Below are 11,992 nucleotides of genomic sequence, written 5' to 3'. Positions count from 1 at the left end.
GAGCTTGTAAAGAACATCCTCCAACGTGGGCATAATGTAATGTGAGCGTCTCAGAGCCCGGTTGAGGTGTTTAGGATCAATGCATATCCGTAGCTTGTCTGGTTTCTTGACGATACCATATTACTTATCCAGTCTGTAGGCTCGGTACGGATATCATGTGGCCCTCTGCTTCGTATTTGTCAAGCTGAGCCTTTGTAGCTGCTTTCATGGCCACTGGTACATTGCGGGGTGCACACTGGACAGGCTGGATTGCTGCGTCCACTCAAAGTGGACTTCGCGCGGGAACTACTCAACCGGTGCATTGAAGACATCATGGTACTTGCTTAGGAGTGTCCTCCTTGCTCAGGGGCCCAGCCTGGACATTGTCTATAATGTTAAGATCATCTGGGATGGTGAAGTTAATAAAGTCTCGCCGGCGCTCCATGTAGAACCTGACAGTAATGGCTGTTGACTAGCCTCAACTATTTCAAACTCAAGGGTGTGTTTCTGGCCACGTAAACACACTCTGTCACAAACAGGCCTAAAGAGGTCATGAACTGTCCTGAATACAGTTTCAGCTTGGTGCTACTCTGTGTGAGTTTGTCTCTGGGCGCGAGCCTCCTTTGTCTTTAAGGCTCATAACGTTACATGTGGCCCCTGAATCTAGCTGGCATTGCTGTGGTTTATTATTAAGTAGCAGAGTGACAAACCACTTTTGTCCTTTTGCCCTCAGTGCCCCTATGCACTCGCTAGCATACATCCTCTGTGCTGTTGTTCCTTCATCTGTGTTTGTTTCAATGGAGTGCACTTTACCCTCCTTTCTCTTGCTTTTCATGCAGACCCTTGCGAAGTGATTAGCTGTACCACAGGATTTGCATATTTTTCCATAGGCTGGGCAGTATTCTTTTCCTCGTCCATGAGAAATGCCACAATATCTGCACGTATTGGGGTTGTCTGCTGCAGAGTTGGCTGTAGTATTAGCATTAGCTGTGGCAAAGGGGAATTTCCTTACTGGCTGCCTGAATGTAGCATTGACATTGTCCATATGTTGTCTTTCTAGTTCCATGGACCTTATCCGTATATCAGTAAGCTCTGCTGCACGGCATGTCTCCACTGCCAGACCAGCGTCAGGTCAAGTTCTCTCAGCAACGTCTGCGGGTGCCCTCATCAGTTATGCCAAGCACTAGCTTATCTCTGATCAGTTCATCTCAAAGCACCATAGTCACATGTAGCTGCCTTTTCCCTTAGCCTAGTGACAAAGCTGTCAATGGACTCCCCGTCCTCCTGTTTGCAACAACCTAAAACATAACGCTCGTAGATAACATTCTTTGCTGGCTTGAAGTAATGTTCAAGAGCATCAAGAATAGCTGTAGCGTTACCTTGCTGAGTTGCTGTTAGGTTCAGGTTGTGTTTGTATACGTGTCGGCATTCTGTTCCCATTAGTCCTCAAAGTGGCAGCCACTACCTCATCGTCCTTTTCCTGAAGTCCTGTTGCTAGTGCATAGTCCTCCCATTCACCTCTAAACGTATCCCAGTTTGTGCTCCAGTCTCCGCTAAGCTTCATAACGGCGGGAGGGGGAATGTTCGCTGCCATGTCTAACCGGTGCTAACAACACTGAAGCTAACTAACAAACTCACTCTAGCTAAGGTCAATTCCGGCGTCAGGCGAAGTTTTACTCAAATAAGCATTTTTCAGGGTAAACCAGAACAGGTGGCTCTAATTTGCAAAAAGCATGGTTAGTTATCCGACTCTGACACCATGTTTTGAATGTTAAATGACGAGACAGAGGCATTGATGCGAGTAACCAGTCTTGTTCAGTATATTGCCATACATCCGGGTATTTCAAGCACACCGGTAAAACACTGGAGTTGCAGTAATTAACATTTACCAACAGATGGCAGCACTGTGCCATCTTACACCCATAACAATAGTTGGCTTAAACTGACATTAACGCGATGAGGGATAACTAACGTTGGCTAGTCATGTAGCAAGCTGATGTTTTAGCGGAGAAAATTTACCTAGCTAGCTAATAATTACACTCAACATTGGATTAGCAAATTGACACACATGCTTGCAAGCTAGTTTGCTTTAGCTATGTGTAATATTCATATGTGAATACATACTGAATTATAATTGGATGCATTTTACCGCTGTATCATACTGTGCGGTGATTGGTTAAACCACCCAGACGGTTAGGTCATGGTCAGTTGATCGTGGTTGGAGATGGGCGAACATGCAGTTGTAGCTAGTTAATAAAGAGTTATGTTAAGAAACATCCTGTAGTTCTGCGTTTTATTATTTTGTACAAAGCGTACAAAACAACACTATGTCATGCTGGAAAGCTAAGACTAAGAACTAGCTAGTTAGCTAATGCTAGGGGTGTCAATAACGTCTAGCTAGCTAGCGTTAGCCTGTTAGTTGTATTATCCGAATTGATAATCTGGGACCAATTCATTTGGTCTTTCGTGCAAATAACAAAAAATAGTTAGCCAAGCGGGCTAGATAAAATGAACAAATGGGCACTTACCGTTTGATCTGGGTCTATGTCAATTTGAATGGTCTGCTGTTGCAGTGTTTTTAGCGTGATTTGCATTGTTGCGGTAGCTAACGCTGTTTTCCCTAGAGCTTCGATTACAGCTGTGTTTTAAAATATTCAAAAGTAAAACACAAACTATTTAACCACAAGTTCAAGCGAGAGAATATTTATCCATGACCATGAGATGTGTCCATGAGCACTCAGAAAATCGCCATCTTTGATGACACAAAACTCAGAAGTAGGTGCAGCGTAACGGTTTGCTGCCCAACTTGCAGCCTCGAGCGCTCTCTGAGTCTGATTGCTACAACCACTAACTGGTCAATCATATGAATATCCCGGTGAAATCACACACCTGGGGTGCCAGTTCATCCAGGTGGTAGTAGGATCTACAGTCTACTTTGCGAGAACAAATGATGCTTTGCATTTATGGCATGATCTGTTGACAGTTGTGACCGGTGCGGTGGCGACCAACTGGGTGTACAGAACAGCAAATATACAACAAATGTACTAACGTTAGTATTTTTGTTTAGTTTACAGTCACTAGGCAGAGTGGCACCTTTTCAATGAGGTACGGTCAGAGGTCCTCCTAACATACCCTGATGAAGACAGCTTGTCGGTCGGAACGTTGGATATTAGGTTATTCAATTATTGAGTTGAGCTAGAGAGTGCGGCTCTCCTTCTTTTTCAAAGGTCATCCTAACAACCATTGCAAAGCTACACGTTCGATCTGTATCTGTTGGTGCCGACATCTTCAGGACAGGAATATACCGGTTTACTTAACGGAGGAATAAACACACATGTTCATCATTGGTGTTTTAACCAGAACGGGGAAAATGCACTTTATTTATTTTCGCACATGCGCAGTCATACATCTCTCATCGTGCATGACTGTACCAGTGTAAGAACACAACTCAACAACATATTAGTCCACATGCCAACACCCCCACTTTGCTCTTATACTGTACAAGTCGTATTCAACCTAACTTTATCAACACATTTAGCTTACAGTTATTCATCTCACAAATGTCAGTTTATATTCCAAACATGTAACCCAAGAATTTCGTTACAGGTTTAGTCAAAACATCTGCAGCCATGTCTGCCGTTGGACAATATTCAATACTTATTTTACCATCACTGAGTGCAGATCGAATGAAATGATATCTGATGTCGACATGTTTACATCTCTGACGACATACTGGGTTCTTTGACAGAGCAATTGCACCTTGGTTATCTTCAAAGATTGTTACTGGTGTATATTGGCACTCACTATCCATCTCGCCCAATAACTGTACAAGGTACAAACTTTCTTGTGTAGTAGCAGCCAGTGCCATGTACTCTGCTTCACATGTAGATAAAGCTACTGTTGGCTGCTTCTTAGACCTCCATGAAATGACAGGTCCACATTTAGTTAAACTAAACAATACCCTGTTATGCTTCGTCTGTCACTTTGATCTGCTGCCCAATCAGCATCACTATATGCTACGAGGTTGAGTTTTTCCACCCCCTTTTTGTAACACAACTCCTGATTCATTGTTCCCTTCAAGTACCTCAACACATGTTTAGCTGTTATCCAGTGTTGCTCTTTTGGTTCTGATAGGTATTGTGACAGCTTGCTGACAATCCAACTGATATCCGGTCTTGTACATGTCATTACATATATCAAGCTGCCTATCACTTCACGATACCGTTTTGAATCAATAAGTTCACCATCACCATCAAAGTTTAGTTTTTGTTCACATGGTGTTGACCTTGTTTTACAGTCTGACATACCAAACCTTTCCAGTATCTTGGTTATGTACCTTGTTTGGTTCATCGTTATTTTTCCTTCACTTTGTGTAAAATCAATGCCTAGGAAATGTCCAAGCCTCCCAAGATATTTCATCTTAAATTTTTCACTTAACATTTATTTTACACTTGTGAGTGAGTCACTATCACTAGCAGCGATAATTAGATCATCGACCCAAATTATCAAAATGATCCTTTCTGTTGCAGTTTGTTTGTTAAAACAGTGATCAGCTGGGTTCTGTGTAAAACCATTTTCACTAAGGTGATCATGCAACATTTTGTTCCAGTTCCTTCCTGACTGTTTCAGGCCGTACAGTGACTTGTTCAGTTTGCAGACTAGTTGCTCACCTGTATCTGACCTGACTTCAAAAACCCTCCTGTTTTTTCTCCATGTACACTTCACAGTCAATAGGAGCATGTAGATATGCTGTTGTTGACATCATCCTGATGTAACTCTAAGTCATACCTGAGCTGCTAGCCGGCATCAAACAGCGTAACGGATGTCATATTTGCAGCCTTGGAGGAAAAAGTCTCCTTATAGGTCTATTCCTGCCTACTTGACTATACCCCTTTGCAACATATCTGCCTTGTATGTCTCAGTCTCATCTGCAATTTTTTTGACCGCATAGACCCCTCTGCTCCCCCCACTCTGCATTTTTACCCTCGTGGCAGTGCCTGGTTAATGTGAATGTATCCATTTCTCCCTAAGTGACCCGAATCCATCCTCCTGTCCTTTCTATAGCCAGTAGGGCCCCCAAATCTCTGATTTTTGGTGGAAATCATTGCCTGCTTTGAAGGTTTGTGGTGCATTGCACATTACTCTGTAGCAGTAGTCAACACTAGGTGGTATCTGGTCATCACATTTCACTTTACACTCATAGTCTTTTAAGTACTGGGTTTCTTCCTCACTCTCTCTGGATAGCGTGGACTCTGACCATCTGAAGTCTCAATTTGCACATCTTGTGTGTCTTCTGAGTTTTGATCTGCCATCTTGGCTTTCGGCATGGGGTTTTCACAATCTCTCCCCATGAAGATCATCATGCTTTCCAAATCTGTCTGAGTTGGTGTTCGACTACACCTTTTGTAATACACTTGAATAAGCTGTTTTTAAGAACTTTCCCAGTGTCTGGGTATAGACTAGGTATGCTGGACTATTTTTATCATACCACCAACAAAAATACCCTTTTCCACATCTTGAGTCTAACTTTTTCTTGTTCTGTCTATATGCATAGCAAAACAGATCCAAATTCTTTCATCTTTGAAAGATCAGGCTTTCTCCCAGTAAACATTAGGTGTGGGGTCTGTCCTACACGCTTATTGTAACACCTATTGCGAATTACTGCAGCAGTCATTACAGCATATGTCCACAAGTTCTTTGGTTGGTTGCTTTCAGTAGCATGCATCTTGCCATTTCGAACAGTGTTCTCCAATTTCTCTCAGCGGCCCCATTTGATGGGTGAGTAAGGGGCTGAAGTTTCATGTCTTATTGCGTTCTTACTGAGCAGTGACTGGAACTCTTTGGCTGTGAACTCTGTGCCATTATCTGACCTGACACACTTTATTTTCCCATAAGGGGCCACATCAGCAGTAACTTCTCAGTAGCTTTTACAGTATCACTCTTTGCTTTTAGGAAATACACAAAAACTGCCCCTGAATAATCATCCGTAAATGCTAGAGTATATCTGAACCCATCTTTCGCCTCTGGCTCAATAGGGCCAGCCAAATCAATGTGCACAAGCTCAAGAGCCGCTTTTTTTTTGCCTTTTCATCAGGCTCTCTGTTTCTGCTCTGAACAAATTTTCCCTGAGTGCAGATTTCACAGTTGAGGGTAGATTTGTCAATCTTACCTGTGATTTTCATTCACTCTGTCACATTTTCTAACTTTGACACATCCTCAAATTACAGTGGCCAACAATTTTGTGCCATGTGTGAATATCATAGCACCCATGACATCCATCATCATTTTCATCACTTACAGTGTTAAGATAGTAAAGTCTATCGTACTCCTCGATGTCAAAAGTGGTACCGTTCTTGTGGATGAGCTTGTTACACCCCTGTCGAAAGTTGACTGAAGCTCCGTTGGCTGTCGCTGCTTTAACAGAGAAAATGGTCCTGTGGAAACGACGGCACGTACAGCGCCTTCGTCAGCGTTGTTTTTACCCGACGACCCGTGTTGTCTCTCAGGTAAACCCCCGCTGCACCTGTCCTCTCCGCGACACACCATTCGTTCTTGTTCCGTCAGCCAGCTCCACGGAATGTTTTTCCGGTTTGAAAGTCTCGTCAAACTCCTTAAACTTCCCAATGTCCGTGACTATATGTGACGTTGCTCCCGTATCAACCATCAGCCCTTTCTGTTTCAGTCCACTAACCTGACAGTCACTTATTCTGAATGCAAATGTGTGGCATTCAGCATCTGTTGCTTGTTTCACATTGTCTCTTCTTTTCGTCTGCAATTTGCGTCAGTATGAGTGGAGCTCTTGCAAAAAACTACACCACTGTCTCCGTTCTTTGCGCTCTCCAGTAACGGGTACATTCCCGGGCCTTGTGCCCTTTCTGGCCACAGTTGAAGCAGGTTATCTCGGTCCCTTTATCTCTCCCTCTTGGCCAGCTAACTTTAATGTTACTTGCCTTCATCACGTTGTCGTCAGTGGAAATGGCGCTAAACTTCTCGGTGCTTTCATAGCTCCTCAACTTGGTTTTGAACTTGCCAAAAGTTGTCGGCTCATCACTCTGCGTTATGTGGATGGCAAACGGCTTAAATGATTCGGGCAAACCTTTCAGAATCATTGCAATCAACAGCCCGTCACTTAAAGTCTCTTCAGCATTTCTCAGTGCTGTAATAGCCGTCTCAGCACGAATAATATAGTCCGTAATACTTTCGTCAGCGGCTTTCTGAAGAGAAGTTAGTTCAGTGTAGAGGCTAATCACACGTGGCTTCCCTTTACCTGCATAATGTTCCCTCAATATCTTCAACGCTTTTCTCCCATCATCTGCTGCTTCTCTCATTATCAGGGAAAGGCTTTTATCATTCAAAACCTGTATCAATTCTGCATAGGCTTCTTATTCTCTCTGTCTTCTTCATCTTCATCCACGCTCAATATGGCGGCCTTTAGCCCAAGCAAACGCAAGTGCCCCCAAAAACTTTGTCTCCCATAACTCGTAGTTTTTTTCATCTCCGTCGAAATATAATCTATTCCATCGGGCTTCCATGTTCCCTCCTGGGCCCATAACCTGTTGGTGCCTGACATCTTCAGGACAGGAACACCGGTTTACTTAACGGAGGAATAAACACACATGTTCATCATTGGTGTTTTAACCAGAACGGGGGAAAATGCACTTTATTTATTTTCGCACATGCGCAGTCATACATCTCTCATAGGGCATGACTGTACCAGTGTAAGAACACAACTCAACAACATATTAGTCCACATGCCAACAGTATCAGATCATCGTCAACTGAAGTGAAATAGGCATTTTACTTTCCATAAAAAAATATTACTCTAAAGTATTTTAAGAAGATAGAAGCTAATAAATATGTTTTATGTTTACTGTATATTGGTATAGGCTGTAAATGTGTCGTTACATTTGTCTATTGCTGGCAGCACCAATTCACCGAGTCAAATTCTTGTGAATGTGGGAATGTAGGCCACTTGGGCAATAAGAGTTATTTTGATTCTGATAGACAGTACTTCGAATATTTCTAGGCGCTTACTATATCCCATACAATCACGCGTCAGTGACCCAGGAGCATGGGAGAAAGAGAAGACAATGTTTCCTCAATAAAAAAACAGGTTTATTGGCAAGAACCTAGTTATTTTGTATATTTTATGAAATAGGAATAACTCTGAATACACGATCAATTCATTTTGTAAATTATTTTTTCAACATTTTGGTTTGTGTGATTTGTTGGCTATTTACGCTGGGTAACGCGTAGTCAAGCGCTCATAATTTGGTTTATGACATCACAATGTTAAATAGGCAACAATTTTGATGTTCTGCAAAATACGGCATAGTCTACAAATACACTGAAATGGGATGTTTGTGTTGCTGTAAAAAGGTATATGTTTAGTCTGGGCTAGAATTGATCTAATTCTGTTACAATTTAGAGTATATTCTATTCTTTTCAGCTATTCCTAGTTGTTTCATTGTCTATTTATGTGTCCCATATGGCAGGATTTGGGACAGAGGGTATAACTGTATGGTTACAATGGTTTTATTTTTATAAACATGTATTTTTGCTATTTGTTAGCCTATGATACAGAATTCAATATGATTGGGGCGACAAGTTCTTTATTTTATGGTCAGATCATGTGGTTTGGGTGTGACCTTTGCTGCTAGTTCAAATATAACAAGGAATGTTGTGAAGCAAGTAAGATCTTTTTATTTGATTTGTTATGTTACTATATTAGCTATATAATGTTTCTCCAAACAGAAAAAGAAGTGCAGAGTTCGCCTCGGGATTGGGAGCCGCTGTCCATCGCCGTTCCCAATCCCACCCAAACTGACGTCATTGGATGCCAGCATGGTAACTGCGTCAGTTTGGAAAAACCGTGAGAAGAAGAACGTAAAGGATCACCACCAACTTGATTCTTCCTTTGTCTCTTCTTGTCCATTTGAAAACGTCTACAACATCTCTGACACCCCTCGCCCCGTTGTCTGGCCGAACACCAATCGGCCACTGCATCCCCCTCACCCCCTGGATCCCCTGCAAGATCCCCTTCCACTCTCTCCAAGTTTCTTCAGCCTCTCTTCCCTCTCCTCTCTCCACCTGTCATCTGTCTCTTCTTCTTCTTCTTCAGAGGAAGGATCACAGACCTCCTCCCTTTTAGTGCTTCCTCTGTTTCCCTGGCTGTCCTCAACTCAGTCATCCTCCTCTGCCACTCCCCCCAGTCTGCCTGCCCTTCCTCCACAACCCACGTCTCCTCCCCTGCCCCCCCAGTCCTCCTCTCCAAACCCCCTGGACCACCATGGAGAGACCAACAAAGACAGTGAGACTGCCAGGTACTGCAGCCTGATATCAAATTTCATGCCAACCAACACCATTGAATTGAAATGAAAAAGCCAATATAATATAGCTAACCTAATGCATATGTCTGTGTGTCTTTACAGAGATCTTATGAGCTCTGAGGTCAAAGAGGTGGGGGCAGTTGTTCCACAGACAAAGAGAATGGTACCCCGATTTGCTGGCATCGCAGGTCTGTAAACGGGTGCCATATGTTGGTGCTATTTTTCTCAATTCATCTTTGACAAAGCTTCTTTCTTACCGCTGTCCGTCTCTCGGTCTCTCTCTGCAGAGGCCTCCATTGACCTGAGGGATTCCTCTGTCTCATTGGAGAGGTAAGTACTGTAGACAATAGCCACCTTCATCTCACTCGACTCTACATAAGAGTGGTCACTCACACCATGACATGGTAAGGAATATCTGTATGCTTGTACATTAAAACAGTGTTCAAACAGACCGATTGGTGTCGAGCTACTGCTACTGAGGCCTCTAACCAGTCTCTCTTCCTCCAGGCCATTGGTCAGGCCTCGGGAAGCCATGGCTCGCCTCCCAAACCTGTTCAGCAAGAGTAGCACCCAGCTGGGGGAGCAGAGCTGCACAGGCGAGGGCGAAGACAACACCAAGCTCCTCGGGTAAAACACACACACACCTAAATAATTCTGTGTGGTATTCAGAGTTATCTTGCGTTCATGCCTTACAAATCCATTCATTAGTTTACCTTTGGTCCACTGTTCAGATATTAGTGTGTAACTGATGGCTTCTTTCCCACAGGTTGCCTAATATTGGCAACACCTGCTTCATGAACTCTGCTCTGCAGTGCCTGCTGGGGCTGCCAGCATTTTGCAGAGACATCCTGAGACAGCAGGACACCTGGAGTTCCTCCCCCTCCTCTAAACTGCTATGGTATACAGCCTCGCTTTCACTCTCCTGTCCCACCTGTACACACACTGACCCACCCACCTAGATGCTTATAGTTACAGTACACAAGTCCCGCCTCAATGTATGTGTCAGTGGAGGCTGCTGAGGGGAGGACGGCTCATAATGATGTCTGGAATGGAGCAAATGGAATGGCATCAAACACATAGAAACCATATGTTTGATGTATTTGATAGCATTCCACTGATTCCGCTCCAGCCATTACCAATTAAGGTGCCATCAACCTCCTGTGGTATGTATGTACAGTATGTATGTATGTATGTATGTATGTATGTATGTATGTATCTATCTATCTATCTATCTATCTATCTATCTATCTATCTATCTATCTATCTATCTATCTATCTATCTATCTATCTATCTATCTATCTATCTATCTATCTATCTATCTATCTATGTATACTAAACAAATATATAAATGCAACATGCAACAATTTCAAAGATTTTACTCTGTTACAATTCATATAAGGAAATTAGTCTATTGAAATAAATTCATTAGGCCATAATCTATGGATTTCACGACTGAGCAAGGGCACAGCCATGGTGGGGCTGGGAGGGCGTAGGCCCACCCACTGGGGAGTTAGGCCCAGCCGATCAGAATGAGATTTCCCCCACAAAAGGGCTTTATTACAGACAGTAATACTCCTCAGCACCCCCTCAGACGATGCCGCAGGTGAAGAAGCTGGATGTGGAGGTCCTGGGCTTGTGTGGTTACACGTGGTCTGCGGTTGGGAGGCCGGTTGGACGTACTGCCAAATTCTCTAAAACAATGTTGGAGATGGCTTATGGTATAGAAATTAACATTCAATTCTCTGGCAACAGCTCTGGTGGACATTCCTGCTGTCAGCATGCCAATTGCACACTCCCTCAAAACCTGTGACATCTGTGGTATTGTGTTGTGTAACAAAACTGCACATTTTAGAGTGGCCTTTTATTGTCCTCAGCACAAGGTTTACCTGTGTACCTGTGTGATGATCATGCTGTTTAATCAGCTTCTTGATATACCACCTGTCAGGTGGATGGATTATCTTGGCAAAGGATAAATGCTCACTAACAGGGATGTTAACAAATTTGTGCACAGAATTTGAGAGAAATAAGCTTTTTATACATATGGAACGTTTCTGGGATCTTTTATTTCAGCTCATGAAACATGGGACCAACACTTCACATGTTGCATTTATATTTTTGTTCAGTGTACTGTATGTATGTATGTATACTGTCTTTTGTACAATCTTAGTGCCTCATATGATTTTTAAGATAAAACCACACCCAACTCAGCTACTGATTAACACCAGAGATGATTTCCTGTCACAATCAGGAATCAGTTGAATCATATTTGATCAGAGGCTAAAGTAGAAGCACAGAGCTAATCTGTGGCCAAAGTGAGAGAGTGAAACCTGAATGCATGCTCTTTGTCTCCCTCCACAGCTGCTTTGCCGAGTTACATCAGGCAAGGCTTTCTGGAGGCACTGTCAATGCTAAGAAAAAGGAAAAGATGAAAATCCTTCAAACAGTCAAGCGCTGTCTCTCCGTTGTCAATGAGGACTATGAGGACGACGGTGAACAGGTAAGATATTATATGCTAAAAGACTCACTTAACAATAAACCTGGGACACGTGACAATCTTTTTCCTTAGCTCTGTTTCATTTGTAGTTGTTGATGTATTTTCTGTTTCTTTCCCATTCTTCTCTTAGGATGCCCATGAATGTGTGTTGCTCCTCCTCTTTCAGCTGAAGGAGGAGGGTATGGCATT

At 43.0% G+C, this 11,992-nt stretch overlaps 1 protein-coding gene across 1 annotated transcript in view; it reads right to left on the bottom strand.

Annotated features, from left to right (window-relative positions):
- Positions 1-2,645, bottom strand: part of LOC115200606 (UV excision repair protein RAD23 homolog B-like) — a 10,630-nt gene extending 7,985 nt beyond the window's left edge. Inside the window, exon 1 of the mRNA XM_029763791.1 lies at positions 2,508-2,645. Within this exon, the coding sequence (XP_029619651.1) occupies positions 2,508-2,573 (66 nt within the window). The 5' untranslated portion in view covers positions 2,574-2,645. The remainder of the gene's footprint in view (positions 1-2,507) is intronic.
- Between the last annotated feature and the right edge of the window lie 9,347 nt (positions 2,646-11,992).

The sequence above is a fragment of the Salmo trutta genome, chromosome 1 (assembly GCF_901001165.1).
Source record: "Salmo trutta chromosome 1, fSalTru1.1, whole genome shotgun sequence".
Classification (NCBI taxonomy): domain Eukaryota; kingdom Metazoa; phylum Chordata; class Actinopteri; order Salmoniformes; family Salmonidae; genus Salmo; species Salmo trutta.
This window is presented reverse-complemented; position numbering and strand designations above follow the sequence as displayed.